Raw genomic sequence first — 27,228 nt, 5'->3', positions numbered from 1 at the left:
TTGCATAATTTGCGTGTGTGACGTACTGAAAGTACTCTGTTGAATGTGGTTGAGAATCAGCAGAGCGCGATGCAGCCGTCTTAGCAACAGCAGGGTGTGGATCATCATTCTGATCACCACCCACTTAGCTCTACAACGATGATGAGCCAAGACAAGCTCCACCACAGCATGCCTGCTGCTTCCAGCATCTAGGCTATATGCCTTCCTTTGGGCCCAACGGGAGAAAGCTACTAAAATATGACTAGAAACCAACTACAGACAATAGTAGCCTACTGTAAATATTAACACTATTGTACGTTTCAGGGAAGGGAAAATAAGGCCTCATCTATGACGCCATCACGAGAGGAAACTACCCTGTGCTGTCAATCATGACTGGAACCACTTCACTTTGCACCACACACAGCAACACACCAGTCATTGAAATCCCACGACGGTTCAACCGCTTATGGACACCATGTTCACTCTACTATACAGTCACTGTACACTGAATCTAATTGCTGCTTTGATTGAATGAGGACTGGGAAGGAAACAAGCACGTTCACCTAAACAGAATGAGCAGCATATAAACTCAGCAAAAAAAGAAACGGCCCTTTTTCAGGATCCTGTCTTTCAAAGATAATTAGTACAAATCCAAATAACTTCACAGCTCTTCATTGTAAAGGGTTTAAACACTGTTTCCCATGCTTGTTCAATGAACCATAAACAATTAATGAACATGCACCCGTGGAACGGTCGTTAAGACACTAACAGTTTACAGATGGTAGGCAATTAAGGTCACAGTTATGAAAACTTAGGACACTAAGAGGCCTTTCTACTGACTCTGAAATACACAAAAAGAAAGATACCCAGGGTCCCTGCTCATTTGTGTGAACGTGCCTTAGGCATGCTGCAAGGAGGCATGAGGGCTGCAGATGTGGCCAGGGCAATAAATTGCAATGGCCGTACTGTGAGACGCATAAGATGGGACGGACAGCTGAACGTCCTCGCAGTGGCAGACCACGTGTAACAACACCTGCACAGGATTGGTACATCCGAACATCACACCTGCGGGACAGGTACAGGATGGCAATAACAACTGACCAAGTTACACCAGGAACGCACAATCCCTCTATCAGTGCTCAGACTCGGCAATAAGCTGAGAGAGGCTGGACTGAGGGCTTGTAGGCCTATTGTCTGGTCCTCACCAGACATCAACGGCAACAACCTCGCCTATGGGCACAAACCCACCGTCGCTGGACTAGACAGGACTGGCAAAAAGTGCTTTTCACTGACGAGTCACGGTTTAGTCTCACCAGGGGTTATGGTCGGATTCTCGTTTATCGTCGAAGGAATGAGCGTTACACCGAGGCCTGTACTCTGGAGCGGGATTTGGAGATGGAGGGTCCGTCATGGTCTGGGACGGTGAGTCACAGCATCATCGGACTGAGCATTACAGAGAAGACATCCCCCTCCGTCATGTGGTACCCTTCCTGCAGGCTCATCCTGACATGACCCTCCAGCATGACAATGCCACTAGCCATACTGCTCATTCTGTGAGTGATTTCCTGCAAGACAGGAATGTCAGTGTTCTGCCATGGCCAGCGAAGAGCCCGGATCTCAATCCCATTGAGCACGTCTGGGACCTATTGGATCGGAGGGTGAGGGCTAATGCCATTCCCCCCAGAAATGTCCAGGAACTTGCAGGTGCCTTGGTGGAAGAGTGGGGTAACATCTCACAGCAAGAACCAGCTAATCTGGTGCAGTCCATGAGGAGGAGATGCACTGCAGTACTTAATGCAGCTGGTGGCCACACCAGATACTGACTGTTACTTTTGATTTTGACCCCCCCTTTGTTCAGGGACACATTCCATTTCTGTTAGTCACATGTCTGTGGAACTTGTTCAGTTTGTCTCAGTTGTTGAATCTTATGTTCATATAAATATACACGTTAAGTTTGCTGAAAATAACCGCAGTTGACAGTGAGGACGTTTCTTTTTTGCTGAGTTTATGACTGAATATAGCTGTTCCTGTTAGGACCATTGCTGGAGGGAGATAATGCTTGAGGGAAGTGGTATGAAGACAAAGCAGCAGCAGGGTCAGAGAAGGAGTGGTCTGTGTTCCCCAGTGGAGTGGGCTGGCAGGGTGCCAAAGTTCCTGGGGGCCTCTGGTAATTATGATCCTACAGAGCTAACCCTTCATTCACCAGCCAGAACACTGACGCCCCAGAGCCTCCAAACAGTACATGGCTTCAGCTGGGGCGGCATGGGACTGGGAAGCGCACACACGACGTACCATACTTAAAAATGCACCTCACAGCACACACACACACAACCCTAAAGACAATGACAGACCAGTAGGATTGCAGGCCGAGAGTACTTAGCACTACTGAACAGTTCCGGCTGTAATTTGCAAACCAGTGGTGGTCGGTGCCGTTTAAGATGAGGGAGGACGATTTTTTTTTTTATGAGCATGGCCGTATTTATATTACAACATATTGGATGACTGTCATTCATATTCCATTCACCCAGTTCATTGAAACATTGATAGGTTTAGGCTACTACATGATACTCAAATTTTCCCTATACACATGATGTTGCTACAACTTAGCCAATAAATGAAAGTTTACAACATAAGTGCACACAGGTTCGAAAGAAATATTTAAGGTGACACATTCAATACCACCTTGCACACTCTTGCCTGCATCAAGCTGATTTAGGGTGTAATCATTAGTCCAACAGTTGCAAACAAGTTTCTATTGGACAAATTCAGGTATGTTTATCCCCATTTAAGAAACATTTTAACAGAATCGGTGGAATGAATACACCCCTGATCACACGCAAACAGTTCCCTTTCAGAGCCACATACAAACAGCTTGTATTCCTTCTCACATCTACGAGCTCTCTCACCTTTGCCCTTCAATGCACAACACAGCTGTCTGACTAGGCGAAACAACCATTCCAAGCCAAACCTTCATATCATATCCGCTGTACACAGCCTTTATCATTGTCACCATATTAGCTAAAGTAACATCCTAGTCAACATAGCTAAAAGAACTAACACATTAGTGAACCCACTACAATCATGCAGTACAGTCAGTAAGCAGTTACACCGGCGGCATTAAATTAGTAAAACCAAAGGCTTACTTTGCCTTCTAAGAATTCCAGTGTTGGATAGTCGTAGCTAGCTAACATAGCATCCCCATGTTTGAGCCGGGTATTTGAGTTGGCTAAACTAGCTAGCTGCATTTGCTAGCTAAGGGAGAGAAATAAAATATATATAGCTAGCTCTCGCTCCCTCTTGCTACTCCATTTGGAAGAAATTTGTTCAAAATGTTTAACTTTCTCTCGCTTTGAGTCAACTACTCACATTTTATGCACTGCTACCTAGCTGTAGCTTATACTTTCAGTACTAGATTCATTAATTGATCCTTTGATTGGGTGGACATGTCAGTTCGTGCTGCAAGATAACTTTGGGAGGACGTCCTCCAACCTTTCATAATTACTGTGGAAGTCTATGGAAGGGGGTGAGAACCATGAGCCTCCTAGGTTTTGTATTAAAGTCAATATACCCAGAGGACGGAAGCTAGCTGTCCTCTGGCTACACCATGGTGCTACCCTACAGAGTGTTGTTGAGGCTATAGTAGACCATTTCAAAAGTGTTTTTGTCAATTGTTTGGTGATGTGAATATATTTGGTATAGTTTTATCTAGAAAGGATAACTTAATGTTACTGTTTTTATGAAATTCCCTGAGGATGGTCCCCCCTTCCTCCTCTGAGGAGCCTCCACTGTTGCAAACAGATTTTACATGTAGAAACGACGGGTGGTCCCTATAACACACAGCGCCGACAACAAGCGAACGAACAAAGAAATGGTCAGTCTAGTAGTGAGAGTTGTCCTTAAGCCTTTGATCAGCCATGTATTCAGTTTTTTTTCTGGATCAAAATGGGCCTTAGGTGGTTGGGGGCGTGGCCATTTGTGCAGATACCAACCTACGATTGTGGAAGCCCTCTTGGCTACAGAATTTTAAAAAGGTAATTTCTTGCAATTACACACATTTGGTCATGGGTGGAGAGAAAATGTGCAGTAATAAAGCCAAATTTATGCTATGGGTTATGCCGTGTTCTTATGCTGAGAGAGTAACAAAAACCATCAATGGGGCCCCACGCTATGACAAAAATGCAGCATTTTTAGGTTCTACATGACTGTCTAGCTTTTATGTTGTTTTTAGTTCTCAAAGATGATCTTATTTGAAAAAATATCCATTATCTTTTATACATACTTTATATGGTGTTCGTCAAAGTTCACACTGAACTTACCATTCCCCCTCCCCATTTTTTTAATATATAATATTTTTTTTACACATGGGTAAAGCCATTGGACAACGATAACGTGGTAAGATGGGAGGATAAGTGTGGTTGGAGTAAACCCCTGCCAAGAAATGATGTTGCCTATAGCAGGTGTTAAACTTGCAAAAAATGAGAAATTTATTGTCCTCCCATTACCCAAAGTAAGAGGAAAGTGTGAGACTATAGGATGTCTTCTCCTAACTCACGGCCCACCTCCCACATGCTCAGGGACCACGTCCCAACCCATAGTTAAACCCTGGCCAAGAGAAAAATCACAGGGGAAAGGGGAAATTGCACAAGGTATGAAAAAGATAGATTTATTTAATGACAAAATAATGATGGGACCAGCAATAGTTCTACGTATCCAGAGATGTTTGGCTTTGAGTCACCCACTCCTCAAACAGAATGTAGACAAAGACTGACAAAACGAAGAGAAAAATCTAACTTACAAAATAAAATACATTGAAGTCTTCGAAAGAACACAATTTATCTACAAACACTGAAGATTAGCCACAAGGTTACAGCCTTTTTCATTCATTAAAAGTCCTTACAAAAAAATGATAATGATAAATCTCCATTGAATAATAATAATAATAATAATATAACTGTAGAAATTGTCCCCATTCCTGGTCAGATATTCAGTGGTTTAGGCTAAAACTGTTAGGCTCCAGAGAGAGACCAAACTAGCTTCGTCTCAGCCAATGTCTGTACACACAATATCAGGACCTTCTCTTCTCATCCAATGAGGGGGGGGGACAGAACTAAAAACCAAAACAATAACGAACCGAAAGAAGTTAGTTTCACTTTGACTAAGCTGAAAAATGCAACATCTTCAAAAAATACGTTGTTTTTATTCCCCATCCTCCCTCAAATTGACTCCTCCCACCGTGTCTATACCCTGAGCCCCTTCTGCCAGCTTCCCACTGCAAACTGAGCCCACCTGTTGAAGTGTGTGCTCTGAGTTCAAGGGGCAATGCTGGATTATTCTCATAACATTAAGGTAAAAAAAAGGATACCTTTACTTTAGTTATAGAACTAATATTGTAATGAAGCTTAAAATTGAATCCCAGGGATAGAGTTCCATTGTTTTCATCAATCTAACCGATCTGAACGTTCTAAATCACATTGTTCCAAGACAACAGGTTCCCTGGGAAAGATCTTGCCCCCCTCCAAACCCCCCAGGTACAACTTCAGGTGTCCTGTAGTGTCTGAAATGTGTCCGAGTATGTGTGTGTGAGAGAGAGAAAGTGTGTGTGTGTGTGTTAGTGGCTGTCCACTTGACAGTCCTCAGCACATGGATATGGTGACGTTGATGCCCAGGTTTCCGTTCTCAGCGAACAGCTGCGCGATGGAGGTGTCAAACACTAGGCAGTCGCTGTTCATAATGGCAGTGGCGATGCCCTCATGGATGGAGCGGGGCGTGGCCTCCCAGGTGAGCCGTCGCCGGTGCCCGTTGAGCTCCAGGCGGTAGGCAAAGTTTTCTGCCTGCTTCCGTGTGCCGATCAGCTGCACAATGGCAAAGAACTGCTGGTGACCGTCGTACTTCTCCTGCTTCTCCAGGACCAGCATGAAGTGGAATCCGAAGCAGGATTGCATCATGACCCAGTCCACTGCCCCAGGCAGGTTAATGTCCGTGGCAAGGAACACGATGTCCTCGCCCTGCAGTGTGGTGATGGATTTGTGCTGGTGCATGAGGTGGGGCATGACCGCGTCCAACGAGCCCTGCCACTTACAGGAGGCCCCTGGGCAGGGGCAGGAGTATGGCCGGAACTCACACAGCTCCTCGTGCTCTGCCTTGTCTGTGTGGGGCAGCGTTACCTCACAGCCCGACGACGCATACTTGCAGGGGAACAGCACAGAGTTGGCCACCTTCTCCATGGCCAGGTTCCTGATGGAGCCCAGCGGGCCCCGGCAGGTGGGGCAGCAGGTGAGCTTGGGCCGGCAGTTGCTGCAGACCAGGTGGCCACTCTGGCACTGCAGGATGGGGGGCAGCACATAGTCGAAGCAGACAGGGCACTCAAACAGGCTGGCCAGGTCACTGTTAGAGGCCGTAGTGCCGGACAAGGTGGGGACACGCTGGGAGGGGGCACACTTGGAGGTTCCTGTGGGCAGCGCTGTGGCGGTCTGGCGACTCATTTCTGTAGAGAAACAGGGAGAACACGGGTTAGACACAACGGGATAATAAATGAACTATACATTTGGTGTGGAGACAGGAGAATAGGTGAATGTAGTGAGGACAAACGTAATGGTTTCCATGAGGCTTGACCAATCACAGATTCTTAAAACAATAGTCATGGTTCATTCACATGCAAAGGTCATGTGGGCTATATGTTAAACTACAAATGTTCTGAAGAATATCATGTAACAATTTTAAACGGAATTGAAGTGTGTGTAAAACAACGATCTAGTACAGGAACTCTGACCCTACGAGGTCCAGACTACTGCTGCTTTTCTGTTCTACCTGATAATTAAATCAGTCCCTGATTTTAAGCAGTGGAACTGGCTTCAAGGTCCAGATTTGAATTTGAGGGGTCTAGTATCTTGGAAAGACTAACAGAATGCTTTATTTCGGTTTTTTACTGTTCATGTGTGCCAGTAGTTTACTGGCAACTACCTTCTATTCATACAGGAAGAGCGGGTAGGGTAAAAATAGTTACATGCACTGTCAACTGTAGGGACCATTATATAGACTAGAGGTCGACCGATTAATCGGAATGGCCGATTAATTAGCGCCGATTTCAAGTTTTCATAACAATCGGAAATCGGTATTTTTGGGCGCCAATTTTTTGGGATATTTTTTTACATTTACATTTCTTTTTATACCTTTCATTTAACTAGGCAAAGTCAGTTAAGAACACATTCTTATTTTCAATGACTGCCTAGGAACTGTGGGTTAACTGCCTTGTTCAGGTGCAGAAAGACAGATTTTCACCTTGTCAGCTCAGGGGATCCAATCTTGCAACCGCACAGTTAACTAGTCCAACGCTCTAATCATTGCACTCCACGAGTAGCCTGCCTGTTACTCAAATTCAGTAGAACCAAGGTAAATTGCTAGCTAGCATTAAACTCATCTTTAAAAAAAACTAGCAATCACAAATCACTAGTTATAACTACTGATCCAGTTTAGCAGGCAATATTAACCAGGTGAAATTGTGTCATTTCTCTTGCGTTCATTGCATGCAGAGTCAGGGTATATGCAACAGTTTGGGCTGCCTGGCTCATTGCGAACTAATTTGCCAGAATTTTAGGTAATTATGACATACATTGAAGGTTGTGCAATGTAACAAGAATATTTAGACTTGGATGCCACCCGTTAGATAAAATACCGAACGGTTCCGTATTTCACTGAAATAAACGTTTTGTTTTCGAAATGATAGTTTCCGGATTCGATCATATTAAATGACCAAAGGCTCGTATTTCTGTGTTATGTTATAATTAAGTCTGATTTGGTAGAGCAGTCTGAGCAGCAGCAGGCCCGTAATCATTCAAACAGCACTTTCGTAGGTTTTGCCAGCAGCTCTTCGCAAGCACAGCGCTGTTTATGACTTCAAGCCTATCAGCCTAATGGCTGGTGTAACCAATGTGAAATGGCTAGCTAGTTAGCTGGGTGTGCGCTAACTGTTTCAAACGTCACTCGCTTTTAGATTTGGAGTAGTTATTCTCCTTGCGCTGCAAGCGCCGTGGCTTTTGTGGAGCGATGGGTAACGATGCTTCGAGTGTGGCTGTTGTCGATGTGTTCCTGGTTCGAGCCCAGGTAGGGGTGAGGGGGGAGACAGAAGCTATACTGTTACACTGGCAATACTATAGTGCCTATAAGAACATCCAATAGTCAAAGGTATATGAAATACAAATGGTATAGAGAGAAATAGTCCTATAAATACAATATTAACAACAACCTAAAACCTCTTAGCTTGGAATATTGAAGACTCATGTTAAAAAGGAACCACCGGCTTTCATATGTTCTCATGTTCTGAGCAAGGAACTCAAACGTTAGCTTTTTTTACATGGCACATATTTCACTTTTACTTCTCCAACACTTTGTTTTTGCATTATTTATTTGAGGCTAAATAGATTTTATTGATGTTTTATATTAAGTTAAAATAAGTGTTAATTTAATATTGTTGTAATTGTCATTCTCACAAATAAATATCGGCATCGGCTTTTTTGGTCCTCCAATAATCGGTATCGGCGTTGAAAAATCATAATCAGTCGACCTCTAATATAGACAGGTGTGTGCCTTTCCAAATCATGTCCAATCAATTTAATTTACCACGGGTGGACTCCAATTAAGTTGTAGAAACATCAAGGATGCTCAATGGAAACAGGATTCACCTGGGCTCAATTTCAAGTCTCATAGCAAAGTGTCTGAATACTTATGTAAATAAGGTATTTCTATTTTTATACATTTGCAAACATCTCTAAAAACCTGTTGTTTTCTATAATAATAAAAAAAACTAATCAATTTTAGAACAAGGCTGTAACGTAACTCAAATTGTGGAAAAAGTCAAGGGGTCTTTTGGCCTCTAGGAAGATGTTCTCTGTTGACAACCAGAGAGAATGGCATGTTCCTCTCTTAGCACAGCCCCAGTACAGTGGGCTGACTGGGATGTCCAGGCAGGCAGCCCTATACACTGATTGGCCCTTCCCTTCCTCCCGCCGAGGGTCAGCCTAGAGGTTCTGTGATATGCCCATCTGTCTGTAAAACCTGACCAGCGAAGGGCAAGCACAGACCTTGGAGGCTATTTTTGGCCCAGGAGAGCAACAGATTCATGGTTGCATAAAAAAAAATATTTTAAAAAGACTCCATACAGCAATGTGGACTAGGATGGATGCGAGAGCAGAGCACTAGTTTGCTTCCTGTCAGCTGTTCCCATGGTAACAGGCTGCGGTTGAGGCCTTTGTGGATGGGATGGCCCGCCGAGTGGAGGGAGGGCTGGATTTTCCCTGGGCCTGGCAGGAGCTGGGTGTGACCCACCCCTGGCCCTGCTGCTTTATATAACCCACAGCACAGAGACAGGCAGGAAGACAGCCATGAGGCACTGTGCTCCAGACAAAAAAATAAATGTGAAATGGAGGGAAATGACTGCTGGGAAGCAGAGAGAGGGGGTAGACTGGGCAGCAGAGCTGTTCATGTACAGTTGAAGTCAGAAGTTTACATACACTTACGTTTGAGTCATTAAAAGGCGTTTTTCAACCACTCCAAAAATTTATTGTTAAAACTAGTTTTGGCAAGTTGGTTAGGACATATACTTTGTGCATGACAATCCATTTTTCCCAACAATTGTTTACAGACAGATTATTTCACTGTATCACAATTCCAGTGGGTCAGAAGTTTACATACACTAAGTTGACTGCCTTTAAACAGCTTGGAAAATTCCAGAAAATGATGTTATGGCTTTAGAAGCTTCTGTTAGGCTAATTGACATCATTTGAGTCAATGGTAGGTGTACCTGTGGATGTATTTCAAGGCCTACCTTCAAACTCAGTGCCTCTTTGCTTGACCTCATGGGAAAATCAAAAGAAATCAGCCAAGACCCCAGAAACAAAATTGTAGACCTCCACAAGTCTGATTCATCCTTGGAAGCAATTTCCAAACCCCTGAAGGTACCATGTTCATCTGTACAAACAATAGCACGCAAGTATAAACACCGAGGGACGACGCAGCAGCCATACCGCTCAGGAATGAGACGCGTTCTGTCTCCTAGGAGATGAACGTACTTTGGTGTGAAATGTGCAAATCAATCCCAGAACAACAGCAAAGGACCTTGTGAAGATGCTGGAGGAAACGGGTACAAAAGTATCCATATCCACAGTGAAACAAGTCCTATATCGACATAACCTGAAAGGCTGTTCAGCAAGGAAGAAGCCACTGCTCCAAAACTGCCATAAAAAACCCAGACTATGGTTTGCAACTGCACTTGGGAACAAAGATCGTACTTTTTGGAGAAATGTCCTCTGGTCTGATGAAACAAAAATAGAACTGTCTGGCCATAATGACCATCGTTACATTTGGAGGAAAAAATGGTTTGCAACCCGGAGAACACCACCCAAACCGTGAAGCACGGGGGTGGCAGCATGTTGTGGGGGCACTTTGCTGCAGGAGGGTCTGGCGCACTTCACAAAATAGATGGCATCACGAGCAAAGAAAATTATGTGGATATATTGAAGCAACATCAAGACTGATCAGCCAAGAAGTTAAAGTTTGGTCGCAAATGGGTCTTCCAAATGGACATTGACCCCAAGCATACTTCCAAAGTTCTGGCAAAATGGCTTAAGGACAACAAAGTCAAGATATTGGAGTGGCCATCACAAAGCCCTGACCTCAACCCTATAGAAAATGTGTGCCCCGAACTGAAAAAGCGTATGCAAGCAAGGAGGCCTACAAACCGGAGTTAGTTACACCAGCTCTGTCAGGAGGAATGGGCCAAAATTCACCCAACTTATTGTGGGAAGCTTGTGGAAGGCTACCCAAAATGTTTGACCCAAGTTAAACAATTTAACTTCTTTGGGCTGGGGGCAGTATTGAGTAGCTTGGATGAATAAGGTGCCGAGAGTAAACAGTCTGCTACTCAGGCCCAGTTGCTAATATTATTATTATTAGTATTGGATAGAAAACACACTGAAGTTTCTAAAACTGTTGATGTCTGTAAGTGTAACAGAACTCATATGGCAGGCAAAAACCTGAGAAAGAATCCAACCTGGAAGTGGAAAATCTGAGTTTGTAGTTTTTCAACTCTTGGCCTATCGAATACAGTGTCTATGGGGTCAAATTGCACTTCCTAAGGCTTCCACTAGATGTCAGTCTTTAGAACCTTGTTTGATGCTTCTATTGTGAAGTGGGGGCAAATGAGAAGGGAATGAGTCAGAGGTCTGCCAGAGAGCCACGAGCTGGTGACGCACGTTCACGTGAGAGTTAGCTTGAGGAGTTCCATTGTATTTCTGAAGACAAAAGGAATTCTCCGGTTAGAACATTGAAGATTTGTTAAAAACATCCTAAAGATTGATTCTATACATCGTTTGACATGTTTCTACGGACTGTAACGGAACCTTTCGACTTGATCACGTGTCATGAATTTGGAATACTGGGCTAAACGCGCGAACAAAAAGGAGGTATTTGGACATAATCGAACAAAACAAACATTGTGGAACTGGGATTCCTGGGAGTGCATTCTGATGAAGATCAAAGGTAAGTGAATATATATAATGCTATTTCTGACTTCTGTTGACTACACATGGCGGATACCTGTTTGGGTTGTTTTGGTCTCCGTGCGCTGTATTCAGATTATAGCATGGTGTGCTTTTTCCGTAAAGTTTTTTTGAAATCTGACACTGCGGTTGCATTAAGGAGAAATGTATCTATTTATTATTCCGTGCATAATAGTTGTATCTTTTAGCAATCTTATCAATGAGTATTACTGTAAATTGACGTGGCTCTTTGCAAAATCACCAGATGTTTTGGAACTACTGAACGTAACACGCCAATGTAAACAGATCTTTTGATATCAATATGAACTTTATCGAACAAAACATACATGTATCACATGAAGCCCTATGAGTATCATCTGATGAAGATCAAAGGTTAGGGATTAATTTCTCTTTCTGCTTTTTGTGACTACTCTTTGGCTGGAAAAATTGCTGTTTTTCTGTGACTTGGCTCTGACCTAACATAATCGTTTGGTTTGCTTTTGCTGTAAAGCCTTTTTGAAATCAGACACTGTGGTGGGATTAAAAGGCAATGCTACCAAATACTCATTGAGTGCATGTAAACTTCTGACCCACTGGCAGCGTGATGAAATAAATTATTCTCTACTATTATTCTGACATTTCACATTCTTAAAATAAAGTGGTGATCCTAACTGACCTAAGACAGGGATATTTTTTTACTAGGATTGAATGTCAGGAATTGTGAAAAACTGAGTTTAAATGCATTTGGCTAAGGTGTATGTAAACTTCAGACTTCAACTGTAGGTGTCATTAAGGCTGCCTGTGACCACATCTGCTTGGATAAAGCTCCACCTATTGATGGGCCTCTTAGCAAGCTGCTCTGGACACACAAGCAACATCTGTGGACCAAATTAGCACAGAACACAACAGGGCAAAGCCAAGACTAGCAGGGCTAAAACAAGAGCTATGTGTGGGTGCTGAGAAAGCAGCTTGTTGAGATGGAACAGTTGCACTTGGTGGCTGCTGTCTGGGCTATAAGTGTGTGAGGTTTAGTATGTGTGTGGGCGTGAGTGAGTGAGCACTTTAGTAGGAATAGTCTGCAGTGACGGTAACAGTATCTGCCTGTGTGTGGGTTGCTGCAGCCTGCATGAAGGCAGTGATGTGCTCCAGAGCAACAGGGAAAAGGGAGATGCAGACAGCTCTTTAGTCTGTCTCCAGGAGGCTGGAGGCTTTGGCATCAGCAGCCTCTATTTTACTCCCTCGTCCCAGAGTCTGTACTGCCTGCCACAGTGTCTGGCTGGATGCAGACTAGTTTTGTCACAATACCAGAATTTTGACTTCGATACTGGTCCCAGGTTTAGTATCACAAAAAAAAGCCATATTAGCCAGTCACAGAATGGTACTTGATCCAGCCCATAAAAATAGTCAGTTCAATCATTGGGCATCTTGAGTTCAGTATCATAAAAAAAAATATATAAATTACTTTTTATTTTTACGCCAGTCAAATACAATGAAGGATAATTAACATTGATTAACATTAACATTAATTAACATTAACATCTAAAAAAGGTCAGATTCTGTCAACATAGCCTACTCTGATTAAATAGTTAAAATTAAATTATAATTAAATTATTTTCAAAATCAAAGTTTATATTGCCCAGCTGCCAAAGACTAGTATTATGTCAGTCATTAGTAACCCATGCTAGGTGATGCATCTTTTGATCTCCCCGCTCTTAATATTTAAGGGATATTTTTCATCTCGGTCAAATGAAAACGCTCACGCATGCAGTGGACTTTTGAGACTGATGTTCTCAATAATTGCATTTTGGAACATGTGCAGCACATTGTTGAGCTTTATAATATGAAGAACTAAAACTAACAACATTAAGTTAAGTTTATTTTATGTGCAGTGGTTGTATGAATGTTGGCTCTGCTATCTGTTTTGAACATATATCATGTTTTTATTGTTATAAGGACGACCTTAACTTAGATCCCTAGAGGGAATCATTGTGTATAAAGTATTTGGCTGTAATTGTAATGTTGCAATATTTTACAGGCCATCAAGGGTGGCCAACCATAAACTAGGTAAATCAAAATATAACCTAGGCCCATCTACAATACAGGTGAATGAATATTTACTAAGGAGTGAGTGTGCATTGAGTTATTGAGCTTGTTTGGCTGATTTTGTGTGACTACAAATGACAAGGCAACAGTGAACATGTCGTCCCCCACGAATGATGCATCAGCCTTCGGGAGAGTCGTGAGAGAGACCGAATAAGTGAATTAAACATTTTTGGTGGCAAACAGCATATTTCACATTATGGTTTGCACATTGTCACAAAGTACTAGGGCAGTGAACAGAGTTTAGCTTTAGCTGTCAGCCAGCAAAGTAAGTTTGCCTAAAAAGCTGGAAGCTACCGGTATCTTCTTGCGTTGTAAAGTATTTTAGCGTGTATGGACATTGTTTTGTGAACAGTATAAGAAAGCCATGTCTACATGCCATGTTGCATTCATTATTCAAGTGTTAACCCAGACTCCCAGTGCAGGTTAGCAATAAGTTGGCTGCGCTGATACACAGGCTTGACCCGTGAGACACATTTGACAGAAGTACCAAAATAAACTAATTCTAGTAGCGAACCATATTTTATGTTCTAGTATCGGAAAAATAACCTAATTTTGGTATACCGTGCAACACTAATGCAGACACCCATGGGACTGGTGCCATAATGAGCATAAACACTGCTCTGAGAGTGCACAAATTGGTGTGCCTGCAGTGATTCGCATTGGAGGAACTGGCTACTTGAGTATTTCTCCTACTGAGGAAGAGGATAGACATTCATGATTTAGAACTAGGGCGTACAGGCCAGAGTAAGAGCAGCTGAGCGGAGGCCACTGCAGAGATCAGAACAAAGCACATTCACCATAAACAGTGGAAAGGCACATGTGAGAAATTGTGTGGCAATCAAACAAGAGGGAGGTACAGACAGTAGGTTGGGATTAGGTTGTGTTAGGACTCTCTCCTCCCGACCCGTGTGTTGGGAAGCTGGGGTGAATGGCACACGAGGACGAGATGCTCAATGTGTCCCTCCAGATGGAGAGGAGTTGATTACTAAACCAGCTCAGGGTGATGACCTCTCCTCCATGTACCAATCACACTCACTGAACCTTCATTAGATGACCTCTACAATCCTCCAAACACCTCCCCTGCTTTATCAAACAAGCTGCTTCCCCTGGGTTAACCCAAACACGGACACAGACAAACACACGAGAAAGAAAATGTTGCTTGCCTTCGTCCATAAGATTCCCAAATAAGGCTTTCTTCTTCTCTTGAAAAATGGGTAACTCTGAAAGGGGAGAGAGAAGAGAGGTTAACTAGTGGAGTAAAAACAATTCTTAAAAAGTAAGTCAAATGGAGCTGAGGTAGCAATAGAAACGCATCAATCAACACCACTGCAGTCTCAGAGTTCTGTAAAGGCCCATATGCCCACCTTCTGTTCTCTGCAGGGTGACCATTCAGAGCTGGTCATAGTCAACAGTTCTAGCTATAGTATGAAGGTGGACATGTGTTGGGGACTGACTCAGACCTCCCCAAACAGCACAGATACAAATTAAGTGATAATCAGTGAGTTGTGGAAACAAAAATGTAATGGCTAGAGCCATATTAGCTATAGAGTGCCAATACTGAGCGCTCTTGGCCTCATACATTCCACTGGAAACCCACTGCTTCCATCATGCAATGGGTTAACACTACTAATGCAAAGTACATTACATGGAGCATCGATTTCCCTCTTCAGTCTGTTCTCAGCACAACCTTTAGGCCTACTATCACATTACAACAACTGGCTACATCCTGACTGACACTAACATGGAAATATTTGACGAAATCAGTCCACTGATTGAGGTTTTGATTGTGGTCCTCTGTCGCTCAGTTGGTAGAGTGTGGCGCTTGGAATGCCAGGACAGTGGGTTCTAGAGGTCGACCGATTAACTCTTATGGCTGGGGGGGGGGCAGTATTGAATAGCTTGGATGAATAAGGTGCCTAAAGTAAACGGCCTGCTCCTCAGTCGCTAATATATGCATATTATTATTAGTATTGGATAGAAAACACTCTGAAGTTCCTAAAACTGTTTGAACGATGTCTGAGTATAACAGAACTCATATGGCAGGCAAAATCCTGAGTTGAAATCAAAACAGGAAGTCAAATCTGAGCTTTGTATGTATTCACCAGAGTCCCCAATGAAATCCCCTTGAGATATTAATGATGTTGCCCTGCCTAGGGGTTCCACTAGATGTCAACCATCAATAGAAATTATGAGACTTTATGGTGTTGTGGGAGTGAATGATAGCAAAAAATACAAAAATAAATTAGAAACAACTTCATAAATTATCCACAACATACTAGTACATAACCAAAATGGTCCCCCTCCCTCCCACATATTCCACTTCTGCTATGTGCTTTATGAAAACGCCAAATCACAGAAATGATAGCAGTGAATGATAGCAGTCAGGTGTCTGGCAGTCAGCCATTTTCTGATCATGCTTATTCCTCATGGCAGTCACTTGCGTTCCATTGCTCACGAAGACAAGGAGTACTCCGGTTGGAACTTTATTGAAGCTATATGTTAAAAACATCCTAATGATAGATTCTGTACTTAGTTTGAAATGTTTCTTCGACCGGTAATAACTTTTTGATAAAAAAAAACATTTATTGTGGACTCGGGATTCCTGGAGTGCTTTCTGATGTAGATCAAAGGTAAGGAAATATTTATCATGTAATTTGTTTATGTTCTGAACGCCGTCTCAGATTATTGCATGGCTGGCTTATTCCGTAAAGTTTTTTTGAAATCCGACACAGCAGTTGCATTAAGGAGAGGTATATCTATAATTCCATGTGTATTATCATCTACATTTATGAGGAGTATTTCTGTTGAATGATGTGGCTATGCAAAAATCACTGGATGTTTTTGGAACTAGTGACTAACGCGCCAATGTAAACTCATTTTGATAAATATGCAAAACATACATGTATTGTGTAACATGAAGTCCTATTAGTGTCATCTGATGATCAAAGGTTACTGATTAATTTGATCTATTTTCTGCTTTTTGAAACTCTCTTTAGCTGGAAACAATCGTTTGTGGTGCTTTTGCTGTAAAGCATATTTGAAATCGGACACTGTGGTGGGATTAACGAGAATAGCTTTAAAATGGTATGAGATGCATGGATGTTTTACTTTGTCAGCCCAGGGATTCAATCTTGCAACCTTACGGTTAACTAGTCCAACGCTCTAACCACCTGCCTCACAAGGACTGCCTGTTACGTTGGCTTCTTACTGCATTCACGTAAGTTGCTAGCTAGCATTAAACTCATCTTATAAAAAAACGAATCAAATCATAATCACTAGTGATAACTACACATGGTTGATGGTATTACTAGTTTATCTAGCGTGTCCTGCGTTGCATATAATCGATGCGATGCGCATTCGCGAAAAAGGACTGTCGTTGCTCCAACGTGTACCTAGCCATAAACATCAATGCCTTTCTTAAAATCAATACACAGAAGTATATATTTTTAAACCTGCATATTTAGCTAAAAGAAATCCAGTTTAGCAGGCAATATTAACCAGGTGAAATTGTGTCACTTCTCTTGCGTTCATTGCACGCAGAGTCAGGGTATATGCAACAGTTTTGGCAGCCTGGCTCATTGCGAACTAATTTGCCAGAATTTTATGTAATTATGACATAACATTGAAGGTTGTGCAATGTAACTGGAATATTTAGACTGATGGATGCCACCCGTTGGATAAAATACAGAACTGTTCCATATTTCACTGAAAGAATAAATGTTTTGTTTTTTAAATGATCGTTTCCGGATTCGACCATATTAATGACCAAAGGCTCGTATTTCTGTGTGTTATTATGTTATAATTAAGTCTATGATTTGATAGAGCAGTCCGACTGAGCGATGGTAGGCACCAGCAGGCTAGTAAGCATTCACTCAAACAGCACTTTTGTGCGTTTTGCCAGCAACTCTTCATTGTGCTTCAAGCATTGCGCTGTTTATGACTTCAAGCCTATCAACTCCCGAGATTAGGCTGGTGTAACCGATGTGAAATGGCTAGCTAGTTAACGGGGTGCGCGCTAATAGCTTTTCAAACCGCACTCGCTCCGAGACTTGGAGTAGTTGTTCCCCTTGCTCTGCATGGGTAAAGCTACTTCGATGGTGTCTGTTGTCGATGTGTTCCTGGTTCGAGCCCAGGTAGTGGCAAGGAGAGGGATGGAAGCTATACTGTTACACTGGCAATACTAAAGTGCCTATAAGAACATCCAATAGTCAAAGGTATATGAAATACAAATCGTATAGAGAGAAATAGTCCTATAAATACTATATTAACTACAACCTAAAACCTCTTACCTTGGAATATTGAAGACTCATGTTAAAAGGAACCACCAGCTTTCATATGTTCTGAGCAAAGAACTTAAACGTTAGCTTTTTTTTTTTACATGGCACATATTGCACTTTTACTTTCTTCTCCAACACTTTGTTTTTGCATTATTTAAACCAAATTGAACAGGTTTCATTATTTATTTGAGGCTAAATTGATTTTATTGATGTATTATATCAAGTTAAAATAAGTGTTCATTCAGTATTGTTGTAATGGTCATTATTACAAAAAATAAAATAAAAAATATATATTATTGGAGGACCAAAAAAAAGCCAATACCGATTAAATCGTTAGATTTAAAAATAATAATAATAATTTTTAATCGTCCGATTAAATCAGTATCGGCTTTTTTTTGGTTCTCCAATAATCGGTATTGGCGTTAAAATCATAATCCGTCGACCTCTAGTGGGTTCAATGCACAGGAGCATCTGCACGAATAATGTATGCACAAGTCTGTAAGCCACATTGGATAAAAGCTTCTTCTAAATGGCATATAGTCTTAATATGGATCCAAATCTCTGCACAGAACTCATGTCAGATTGGTTGTTTTATCATTTAAACTTCTTCCGGTCTAGCACATTTGTTGAATCATGTAGTCTTTGTGTAGGGTAAATCTATGAATTCACGTCACTACCTCGTTAAAATAGGACTTCTCTAAGATGACGGCCGGTAAGGAGCACCAGAATCTAGCAGATGTAGGCTAAACCCAAAACAAACACTATCATGTGTATCAGCAGCTGCCTCCATGTAGGTGCCTGGCTTTGAGTAAGCGTGGCCTAGTAGAGGCGGCGAGTCTCTGCCTGCCCCCTTTCTGTAAACTCCGGCTGCTGTTTACTATCAAACACGCCGTCTGCATGTGCCCTCCACACTGCTGCAGAGGAGAGGAACACACACACACACACACACACACACACACACACACCACTTCAAAGCAGCATAACATCCAAAACACAACAGAGGGAGACAACGACAGAGTTGGCAACCATGACAATTGTTCAGTATGTTTGTACAGAGGGTCAGAAAAACAAAAGCATTTCTACTTAACAAAACATGCCATTCTTTGTTCTCCACTCATGTCCAGTCTCTCTCACACCCCTGCATATACAAAGTATACAAAAAATGCCCTGCCATTCTTAGGATCTGCAGTGCCTTGCAGAAAACAAAGCCATTACTGGACAGAAGTGAACACCGGTAGGTATTTATGACACCACAGTTGCACCTCGGGTATAGGAGGCGCAAGGGGAAAGGGGGCAAACATTCCAACAGACATTCTCACAGAAAATGAGCAGAGCAATATTTATGAGCCACCGAGTATGCAAATAGGACATTTTACCTTTAGGTTTGTTGGCAGTTGTTCTAGAAGCTATGCATGTGAAGAGCTTGAGCACCCCCTTCCATGAGTTCATGGGCTGAACATTAGCTCTGCCCGACATAGGGAGAGTGTGAGGGAACTCTTCATCGCGGTTTTTCCATAGGAACAAAAACAGCCCATAACAGAGGGCAGATCCTTTCCCGTCGCTCTCCCTAGGTCTCTACTTTAACTCCCATCAGAAAACAGAGGGGGTCCAGGGCCAGACACCTTGGCGGGCTGGACGCCTCAAACAGAGCCAGAGACTCCGATTCAGGCACTTCTTTCACCAGCACGGCAGAGGGCAGGAGGCTGTAGTCTTAATCCTCTTTAAAGTGCAGCCCAGGAAAAGGCCACAAGGAAGGGTGGAGGAGCCACGGGTAGGAGGGGCCCAAATAGAGAATAAAATAACAAATATATATATATATATATATATATTTTTTTTTTAATAACACGTAGCTGTAATCCAGGAATGTTACACAAGTATATCCAGCTCCGCGGCAAGCAGGCAGCCCAGCCAGGGAAAGAAATGGAGCACGTTGAAGAGGAAGCTAAGGAAACACTGGCAGTGTTCTTCTCTTGAAAGCCCTAGTCTAGGTAACCACTCCCTGCTCGGTCACTATCTTCTGAGTGATCCAGTCAGTCAGTGGAGAAGGCGGCGAGAGGCAGGTATTAGGGTGAAACAGACAGTCCTGGCTGAGCACCATAGAGCAGTCCCCCTTGCCTGACGCCTGCACTGCTCCCTGTAGGCTAAGGAGTCCAATGTCAGACTGGAGAGCGCATGCTCACGCTCTCCCCCACCCTCTTTCTGGGGAGTGGGGCCCTTCTCAGATTACAGCTCTGGCAGCTCCACCTCCAGCTGGGCTAACACCGTCCTGCCTGCTTCCCTCCCTTCCTCTGACCATGCAGACTAGACAAAGAAACTGGAGAGAGTTGAGAGCTGGAGAACACACAAGTACCCTTACTTACTCAGTGACACACAGTCCCAAAAACAGCCTCACAGTAGAGTAGACACCCTAATCACAAACACAAGTCAGAGTATACATTACAAATGCACAGCACAATATTCAGAGTTGATACCAAAAATACTTCATAACCTCACACACACACACACACACACTCTCTGAGCATGGACAGGGCAGTGACAGTCATGGAATTTTGGATGACTTATTGGTCATTTCCGCAGTCACCGTTCCAACCATTTTCTCCTCTGTTCCTGAATGCATGTGCTACTGCTGCAGGGAGGGGATGTTGCCCAGGCAACTATAGACTCATTTGCTACAACACCTTGCTTGTTTCAGGCAAGGAGCAACAAAGTTTGATCACGTTATAGAGTCTGTTACAGCAGAAACAGACTCAAACCGCACAAATGCCGGGCATCCAGTCTTCAGTTCGTTCCAAACACACAAAAAATGGTTCTGCCGGTTATTTTATTCTCATGATGGTCTGCACCCATAACTGTCGGGTACAGTTCTACAGGAATTGTGCCAGCCCTAGTCATGGATTGTGGCAATGTAACCGTTGTAGCTACTGTATCTTTTCTAATCCAAATAGACTTCCAATGAAATTATTCAGAGACATGCCCGGTCTTTGAGAGCAATCCTTAGAAGTTAAAGTACAGGTATTATAGAGGCCATTGGTCTCAATCATTCAGACAAACTTAGACCAAATGTGTCGAAATAGGTTTCAGCAACAGGTATGACGGTATATCGTAAAATCTCATTAAGTGCTAGGACAGCAACAATACTTTACCATGTATTCTATACTGACCTCATTACCAAGCTAACAATACTAATAAACTGTCGATAGACTAGGCAGAAAGCACATTCACTGCCCTTCCCTCCCTGAGTAACATTTGAAAGTAATGTACTTGCTAGATTGCGATAAGATTACTAGGTGAGACAATGTAAGATGAATGCACGAATGTAAGTCGCTCTGGATAAGAGTGCTTGCTAAAATGTACAGACAGACATCCTTTTTTATTTCCCCCCTTTTTTGTGGTATCTAATTGTAACTACCAGTCTTGTCCCATCACTGCGACTCCCGTACGGACTCAGGAGAGGCGAAGGTCGAGAGCCGGGCATCCCCCGAAACAGGACCCAGCCAAGCCGCACTGCTTCTTGACACAACACCCGCTTAACCTGGAAGCCAGCCGCACCAATGTGTCAGAGGAAACACTGTACACCTGGCGACCGTGTCAGCATGCATTGTGCCCGGCCAGCCACAGGAGTCGCTAGTGTGTGATGGGACAAGAACATCCCTGCCAGCCAAACCCTCCCCTAACCCAGACAACACTGGGCCAATTGCGCACCGCCCCGTGGGTCTCCCGGGTCGAGCCTGGACTCCAACCAGGATCTCTAGTGTCACAGCGATACAGTGCCTTAGACCACTGCGCCACTCAGGAGGCCAGACAGAGGTATTCTAACTACTAAAAGCAGGAGCCTATTCTTTGGCATCCTTTAACAGGCTGGTGAACAAAAGGTTACTCAAAGAGGCAGGTGCCAGGCAGAGCACATAAAACAGCAGGCAAAAGGGTAGCTCTTACAGTATAATGACTATTAAAGCCACATTTACAGTCATTTGGATATAGCCTACCTCTTAGTTTAAAATAATATTAATTTTAAAAACCTTGTCAAGCTTATTACTGAAAGGGAGGGAAGTGGCACATGCATTTCCATCTTAAATGTGTCATAATATTTAGGCTACATCCAAGCTGTAAACACCGGAAAAGGACAGGATGCATTGAACTCACAGCCAGCAGGATGCAAAACAGGTAGCCCAGTGGAAATGTACCTTGGGTTTACCACAAAGAACACACCTTGACAATAAGTGAAAGACACTGACAAAGGCATTGCAGTAGCCTGATCAGACAGAGTGGACTAGCCTATTTTCACTCTTGAATGCATCCATAGAAACACACCTTCCATGTAAACAGCTGCAGTGACAACCCACTCCACCTACTCAAAGAAAGCACAGGCAAACCTCCTTCCATGGCAGAGTAAACCAACACACAACTCTCCTCGCCTCACAAGAGGGAAAAATAACTCATCTAGAAGCAAGAACACAAATTAACTAATTGTTTTACTGACAGGACAGGAAACTATGCCGCCCACAAACAGTTTTAGATAGCGCTAAGCTAACATTTTGACTGCAAAAAAAGTAGCCTGCTTTGTGACACCCCCTTCGCAAAAATATAATAATAGTTTGCTATATACAGAAGTTTGCTCAACCCCAGAAACAGAGTATTTATTCACTCAACTTCCTGGTATACAAGAGCAGCCTGGGCAAAGCAGCCAACTCACCCTGGGCAGAAGAGCATTATAAGCAGAAGCATGTGTTGCCATGGAAAAGTTACATTGAGGGTTGGAATCTGAAGGCAGAAACACCCACCTTCAAAACATCCAGCCCACGCTTCTGCAAAACACACACATCCAGTAGCATGTTCATTAAGCCAACCTATGATGCAGGAGAGAGATTCTGATTTAGAGAGAATTAAAAGAGGCAGACAGACAGAGCACTTTCAAGGTATATAGAATTCCCTCACTGTTTGAGAGCCAGTGAGTGAGTTACCAAACTGGACCTCCTGCTGCTAGAGACAGCTGTCCGCCTGTCACTATGTTCAATTCACTATACATGTGCAGCTGCCAGCAAGTCAGGGAGCAACAGGACAGGCTACTACAGTCATGAACCAGGCAGTCAGCCATTTCATTTATTAAACCCAGGCCAGTCATAAGACACTATCAATACTGGCAGTCTTTGGTGCATTGTTTCCAACCAACAGATGCCTGAAACAGTAGTCCTAAAAATAAGGTTATGCTTTGGCTAACTAAATCACACAAACATTACACAAGGAAACGGTTCTGTCGTAGTTGATACATTGGACATGAGATGGATGCAGTGCACAATTACATCCAATCAAGGACCTAAGGAAATCAGAAACAATTCTGCAAGTAGTTTATCAACAAATCACAACATACCTACCTACACTAGCTCGATTTGCAAACAGCTCCTTTGAACAACCAGTTTCCTTGAAATACATAGACATGTAGCTACAGAATGTACACCTGATAATGTGATATAACCAAAGATTTTGGTATCCCTTACTGGGCGTTACAGGTTGGCCTATACAAAACCTCGGTATTGGAGATACCATATTCGTTCGATTCAGCTAAACATGTATTTAAAATGTCAGTGTCCCGTTGCATGTAGTTTGTTTTCACTTAGAAAATGCGCCATTATTAAAATAAAATAGGTTCCTCCATGGCGTGGCCATCTTGTCGATTTAAATTCTTCACTCACTGATCGACATAGGTCAGTGTCAAGACATGCAACACTTTGGGGTGGACCCACCTGTCTCAATCAATGAGAGAAGACGTGAAAATACAAGATGGCGACATGCATACTTTGGGATTACATCAAAGCAAAAAATAGAATTCAATAAAGTCGCTTTTTTTTTATACAAACGATCCACCTTCAACTGGACATGAAGATTTTAGAAGATACTTTTGGCCATGTAGTGTATGTGGAAACCCATTCAAATTTGTGGATTTGGCTACTTCGGCCACCCCCGTTGCTGACAGGTGTATAAAATTGAGCACACCGCCATGCAATCTCCATAGACAAACATTGACAGCAGAATAGCCTGTACTGAAGAGTTCAGTGACTTTCAACATGGCACCATCATAGAATACCACCTTTCCAACAAGTCAGTTCATCACATTTCTGCCCTGCTAGAGCTGCCCCAGTCAGTACTGTTATTGTGGAAATGTCAAGGAGCAACAACTGCTCAGCCACGACGTGGTAGACCACACAAGCTCACAGAACCGGACTGCGAAGTTCATCTGGCAGTGCACAAAGCGAGGTCCATACAGAAATGGTGTGTCAAGAATGGTGTGGAAGAACATGACTGGTCTGCACAGAGCCCTGATCGCAACCCCATCGAACACTTTTGGGATGAATTGGGACGACTGGGAACCAGGCCTAATCGCCCAACAGTAGTGCCTGACCTCACTAATGCCTGTCCTTGCAGAAATGTTCCAACATGTAGTGCAAAGTCTTCCCAGAAGGGTGGAGCCTGTTATAACAAAGGGGGGACCAACTCCATTTTAATGCCCATGATTTTGGAATGGGATGTTCGACAAGCAGGTGGCCAAATATGTAGTGTACATGTTTGGCCGAATCGAGAACGAAGACAGTATCACCAAGTTAAGGTTGGTAGTACATTTTCTGTGCTAAACCAAACAGTACCTATCCTTTATTGCCCAGTATTGGATACCAAAAATCTTTGGTTATGTCACATTATCGGGTGTAACAATCTGTAGCTAGTTGACATGTATGACTCGATAAAGTAGCCCGAGTTACATTCTTTATTTTAAAATAAAATCAGCAGCCAGGTAAGATGCAGACCGTCAGAAGGACACCGCATTGGCACATTCAGCAAATCTGATCTAACAAAGTGGATATTCGTCAAATCTGTCATGATTGATGTATTGTAACAGGCCCAAAATATGGTTACCAATGTCTGATTTGGATATTTGGCTGCATAACATTTAGAAGTTGTCCCTTTTCAGATTTAGAAGAAATGCTTAATAAATGCTAACTCCCATTAGTATAAATTGGTAGCATAACTAGCATACAGAAATCAGGTGGTGGTAGTCAGTCTTTTTTTAACTGTAATAAACTTGATTGGTGACAACATGAACATGTATTGGGGTTGACTGTCATACAAGCATTATACTATATTTTAACCTCAACTACAGCCTACATGTTGGTGAATTGTGCTCGGGGAGCATGAGGAGATTCAGGATCTTTCCCCCACGCATTTCCATTGTTTTGGTCGACCTCGATCGCATCCATTTTACTCTGCCATTATCAATACAGAGTTAGAAGGTTTGTAGTCGTCAATGGTTTTTGCAGAGCTGGGGTTCTCCTTGCCCCCCGAAAACTGCTAAAAACCCATTGACAACTATGTGCCATTCATGGGATTGTTAAATGAAGGTTATAACTATTTGGTTTTAACGTCACCTCTCGAAGAGCATAGTAAGAACTACACATGAACCATTATTCCACATTTAACCATCTCAGAGTTATACAGCAAGCAACTGCATGCTTTTCAATCAGTAAACATCAACTGATCATGTAACTTCAGAAACCTATCTAGCTAAGCAAACAAGGTGTCATTTAGCTTGCTTCAGAGATTAGGCTTTTGGAAAGGACTTGACCTCAGCAAGTCTTCCTTCTGGGCAAAGTTGTCAGTTGGACTACTGCCATCACCACTATAAATAGCAAGCAAATCAAACAATATTTGGAAAGAGCCATCTAATTTATCCGCTGAAAGTGAGCTTGTTAACTAGCCATATTGACGTGATCTGTTATCAGCTAGCTATCCAATCTGATGTGGTCCATCAATGTGGCCTATTATGTCTGTCAGCACCGATTCAACACTTAAAAACAATGTTGACAGGATGGGAAATTAACCTAAAACACTCGTACTTTCCAGGTATAGTTGATTTTTATATCACTCAAATATCAAATTAATGGTGGCATTTGAGAGATATCGTGAGGCTCCACTCACCTACTGTATCTGAAATGACATAATATTTACTTATTGAAATCATGCTAAATCTGCGCTACTGTTTTGCATGGGATTATCAGAAATGTGTAGTATTGGCACAACTAGTCTACAATCAAATCAGTCCCATTCATGTCAGCGTAGTACTGACATCGCTAACTTCAGACATGTTTGACATTCAAAGACAGCGCTTTAGCAAACAAGCAGAGTTGCAAGGTATGTATATTCAACTAGCTAGCTACGGAGGCCCAGACTCTGCGAACAAATCTGCTGAGACGATGTCGTCACCATAGCAAACGTATGCGCTAACGGTTAGCGTAGCTAACGTTACAACATAAACAAATCAATGTCCGCTAGCAGCTAGTTATCCAACATTGCTTCACAAAACCGCAAAATGTTCACTTGCTGTGTAAACTAGGTAAAGTTAACGTTAGCTGACAAATTCGGCAAATTGCATGAATTGAGCCAATTTTGGCACGACATGGGAGCCAGCAATCTTACTAGCCAGTTACTGTAACGTTAGCTAGTTGTTTAGTAGTAGAGAGCGCGGCCTACTCGAATCATGTAGCTAGCCAACATCAGTTAGGTATTCTGACCTAGCTACAGTACAGTAGCTAACTAGGTACAACAAAGCCTCCGATGTGGTGACCGGAATTATCACTTAACCATCCACATATCTAGTTAGATAGTTTACCAGATAATTTAACGTTAGCCAGCATATCTAGTTTACGACGTGAAGTAGCTAACGGTAGCTATCTAACGTTAACAGTTAGCTGAACATGCTATTATGAAGATGGCTATGTAACAACGTTAGCATCGGTGTTGTTTTTCGAGTACATCCCGGTAAAACATCCGCACTACTTACCTTGGATGAAATGTCCTTTTTATATTGTAGCTAGCTACTGCGACGTAATCCACAAGGGATTCCACTCCAATTCTACAGTCCTTCACTCTTTACCTACAGTGTTTCCACATTCGCGTTGTACTGGAGACGAGACGACTGTCGTCCAAGTACTCACCGGTCTCGTGACCGCGCACGGTTGTTGAAATAGTTTCTCACCAGAGCGGCGCAAAGGAGCACGCGCTTTAACTACATGAACGCACTAATGGTTGTAGTAGGCGTCATGAAAAAAATCTTTACAGTATGCAAACAGTAGCAGCTAACATGGTATTCTGCTTTATTTGTGAGCTTAGTCTACCAATCTCTGAATTTACTTGGGCTACTAAACCACTCATTCTCCTGTAATGGAACCACAGTAATTTAAATTGAAAAGTGGAAATGGAAGAAGAAAAAAATAGGCCTATGGCTATGCTGTGTTAAGGTTGGGTAGGCTACTTTCTAAATGTAATCCGTTACAGTTACTAGTTACCTGTCC

At 42.7% G+C, this 27,228-nt stretch overlaps 1 protein-coding gene across 3 annotated transcripts; it reads right to left on the bottom strand.

Annotated features, from left to right (window-relative positions):
* Positions 1 to 4,616: 4,616 nt before the first annotated feature.
* siah1 (siah E3 ubiquitin protein ligase 1) lies at positions 4,617 to 26,918 on the bottom strand. Of its 3 annotated transcripts, XM_020456669.2 has the most exons (4): positions 26,718 to 26,896; positions 22,672 to 22,737; positions 14,777 to 14,833; positions 4,617 to 6,463 (listed from the first exon to the last, which is right to left on the bottom strand). In XM_020456669.2, the coding sequence occupies exons 3-4, from the start codon at positions 14,784 to 14,786 to the stop codon at positions 5,613 to 5,615; spliced, it is 861 nt and encodes a 286-aa protein (XP_020312258.1). In that variant the 5' UTR covers positions 14,787 to 14,833; positions 22,672 to 22,737; positions 26,718 to 26,896; the 3' UTR covers positions 4,617 to 5,612. The 3 variants fall into 3 exon arrangements, with proteins under 3 accessions (XP_020312258.1, XP_020312257.1, XP_020312256.1); XM_020456668.2 differs by lacking the exon at positions 22,672 to 22,737 and having other exon boundaries at positions 26,718 to 26,918; XM_020456667.2 differs by lacking the exons at positions 22,672 to 22,737; positions 26,718 to 26,896 and adding an exon at positions 19,267 to 20,048.
* Between the last annotated feature and the right edge of the window lie 310 nt (positions 26,919 to 27,228).

The sequence above is a fragment of the Oncorhynchus kisutch genome, linkage group LG22, assembly GCF_002021735.2.
Source record: "Oncorhynchus kisutch isolate 150728-3 linkage group LG22, Okis_V2, whole genome shotgun sequence".
In the NCBI taxonomy this organism is placed as follows: Eukaryota; Metazoa; Chordata; class Actinopteri; order Salmoniformes; family Salmonidae; genus Oncorhynchus; species Oncorhynchus kisutch.
The sequence above is the reverse complement of the archived record's forward strand: the minus strand, read 5'-3'. Positions and strand labels throughout refer to the sequence as shown.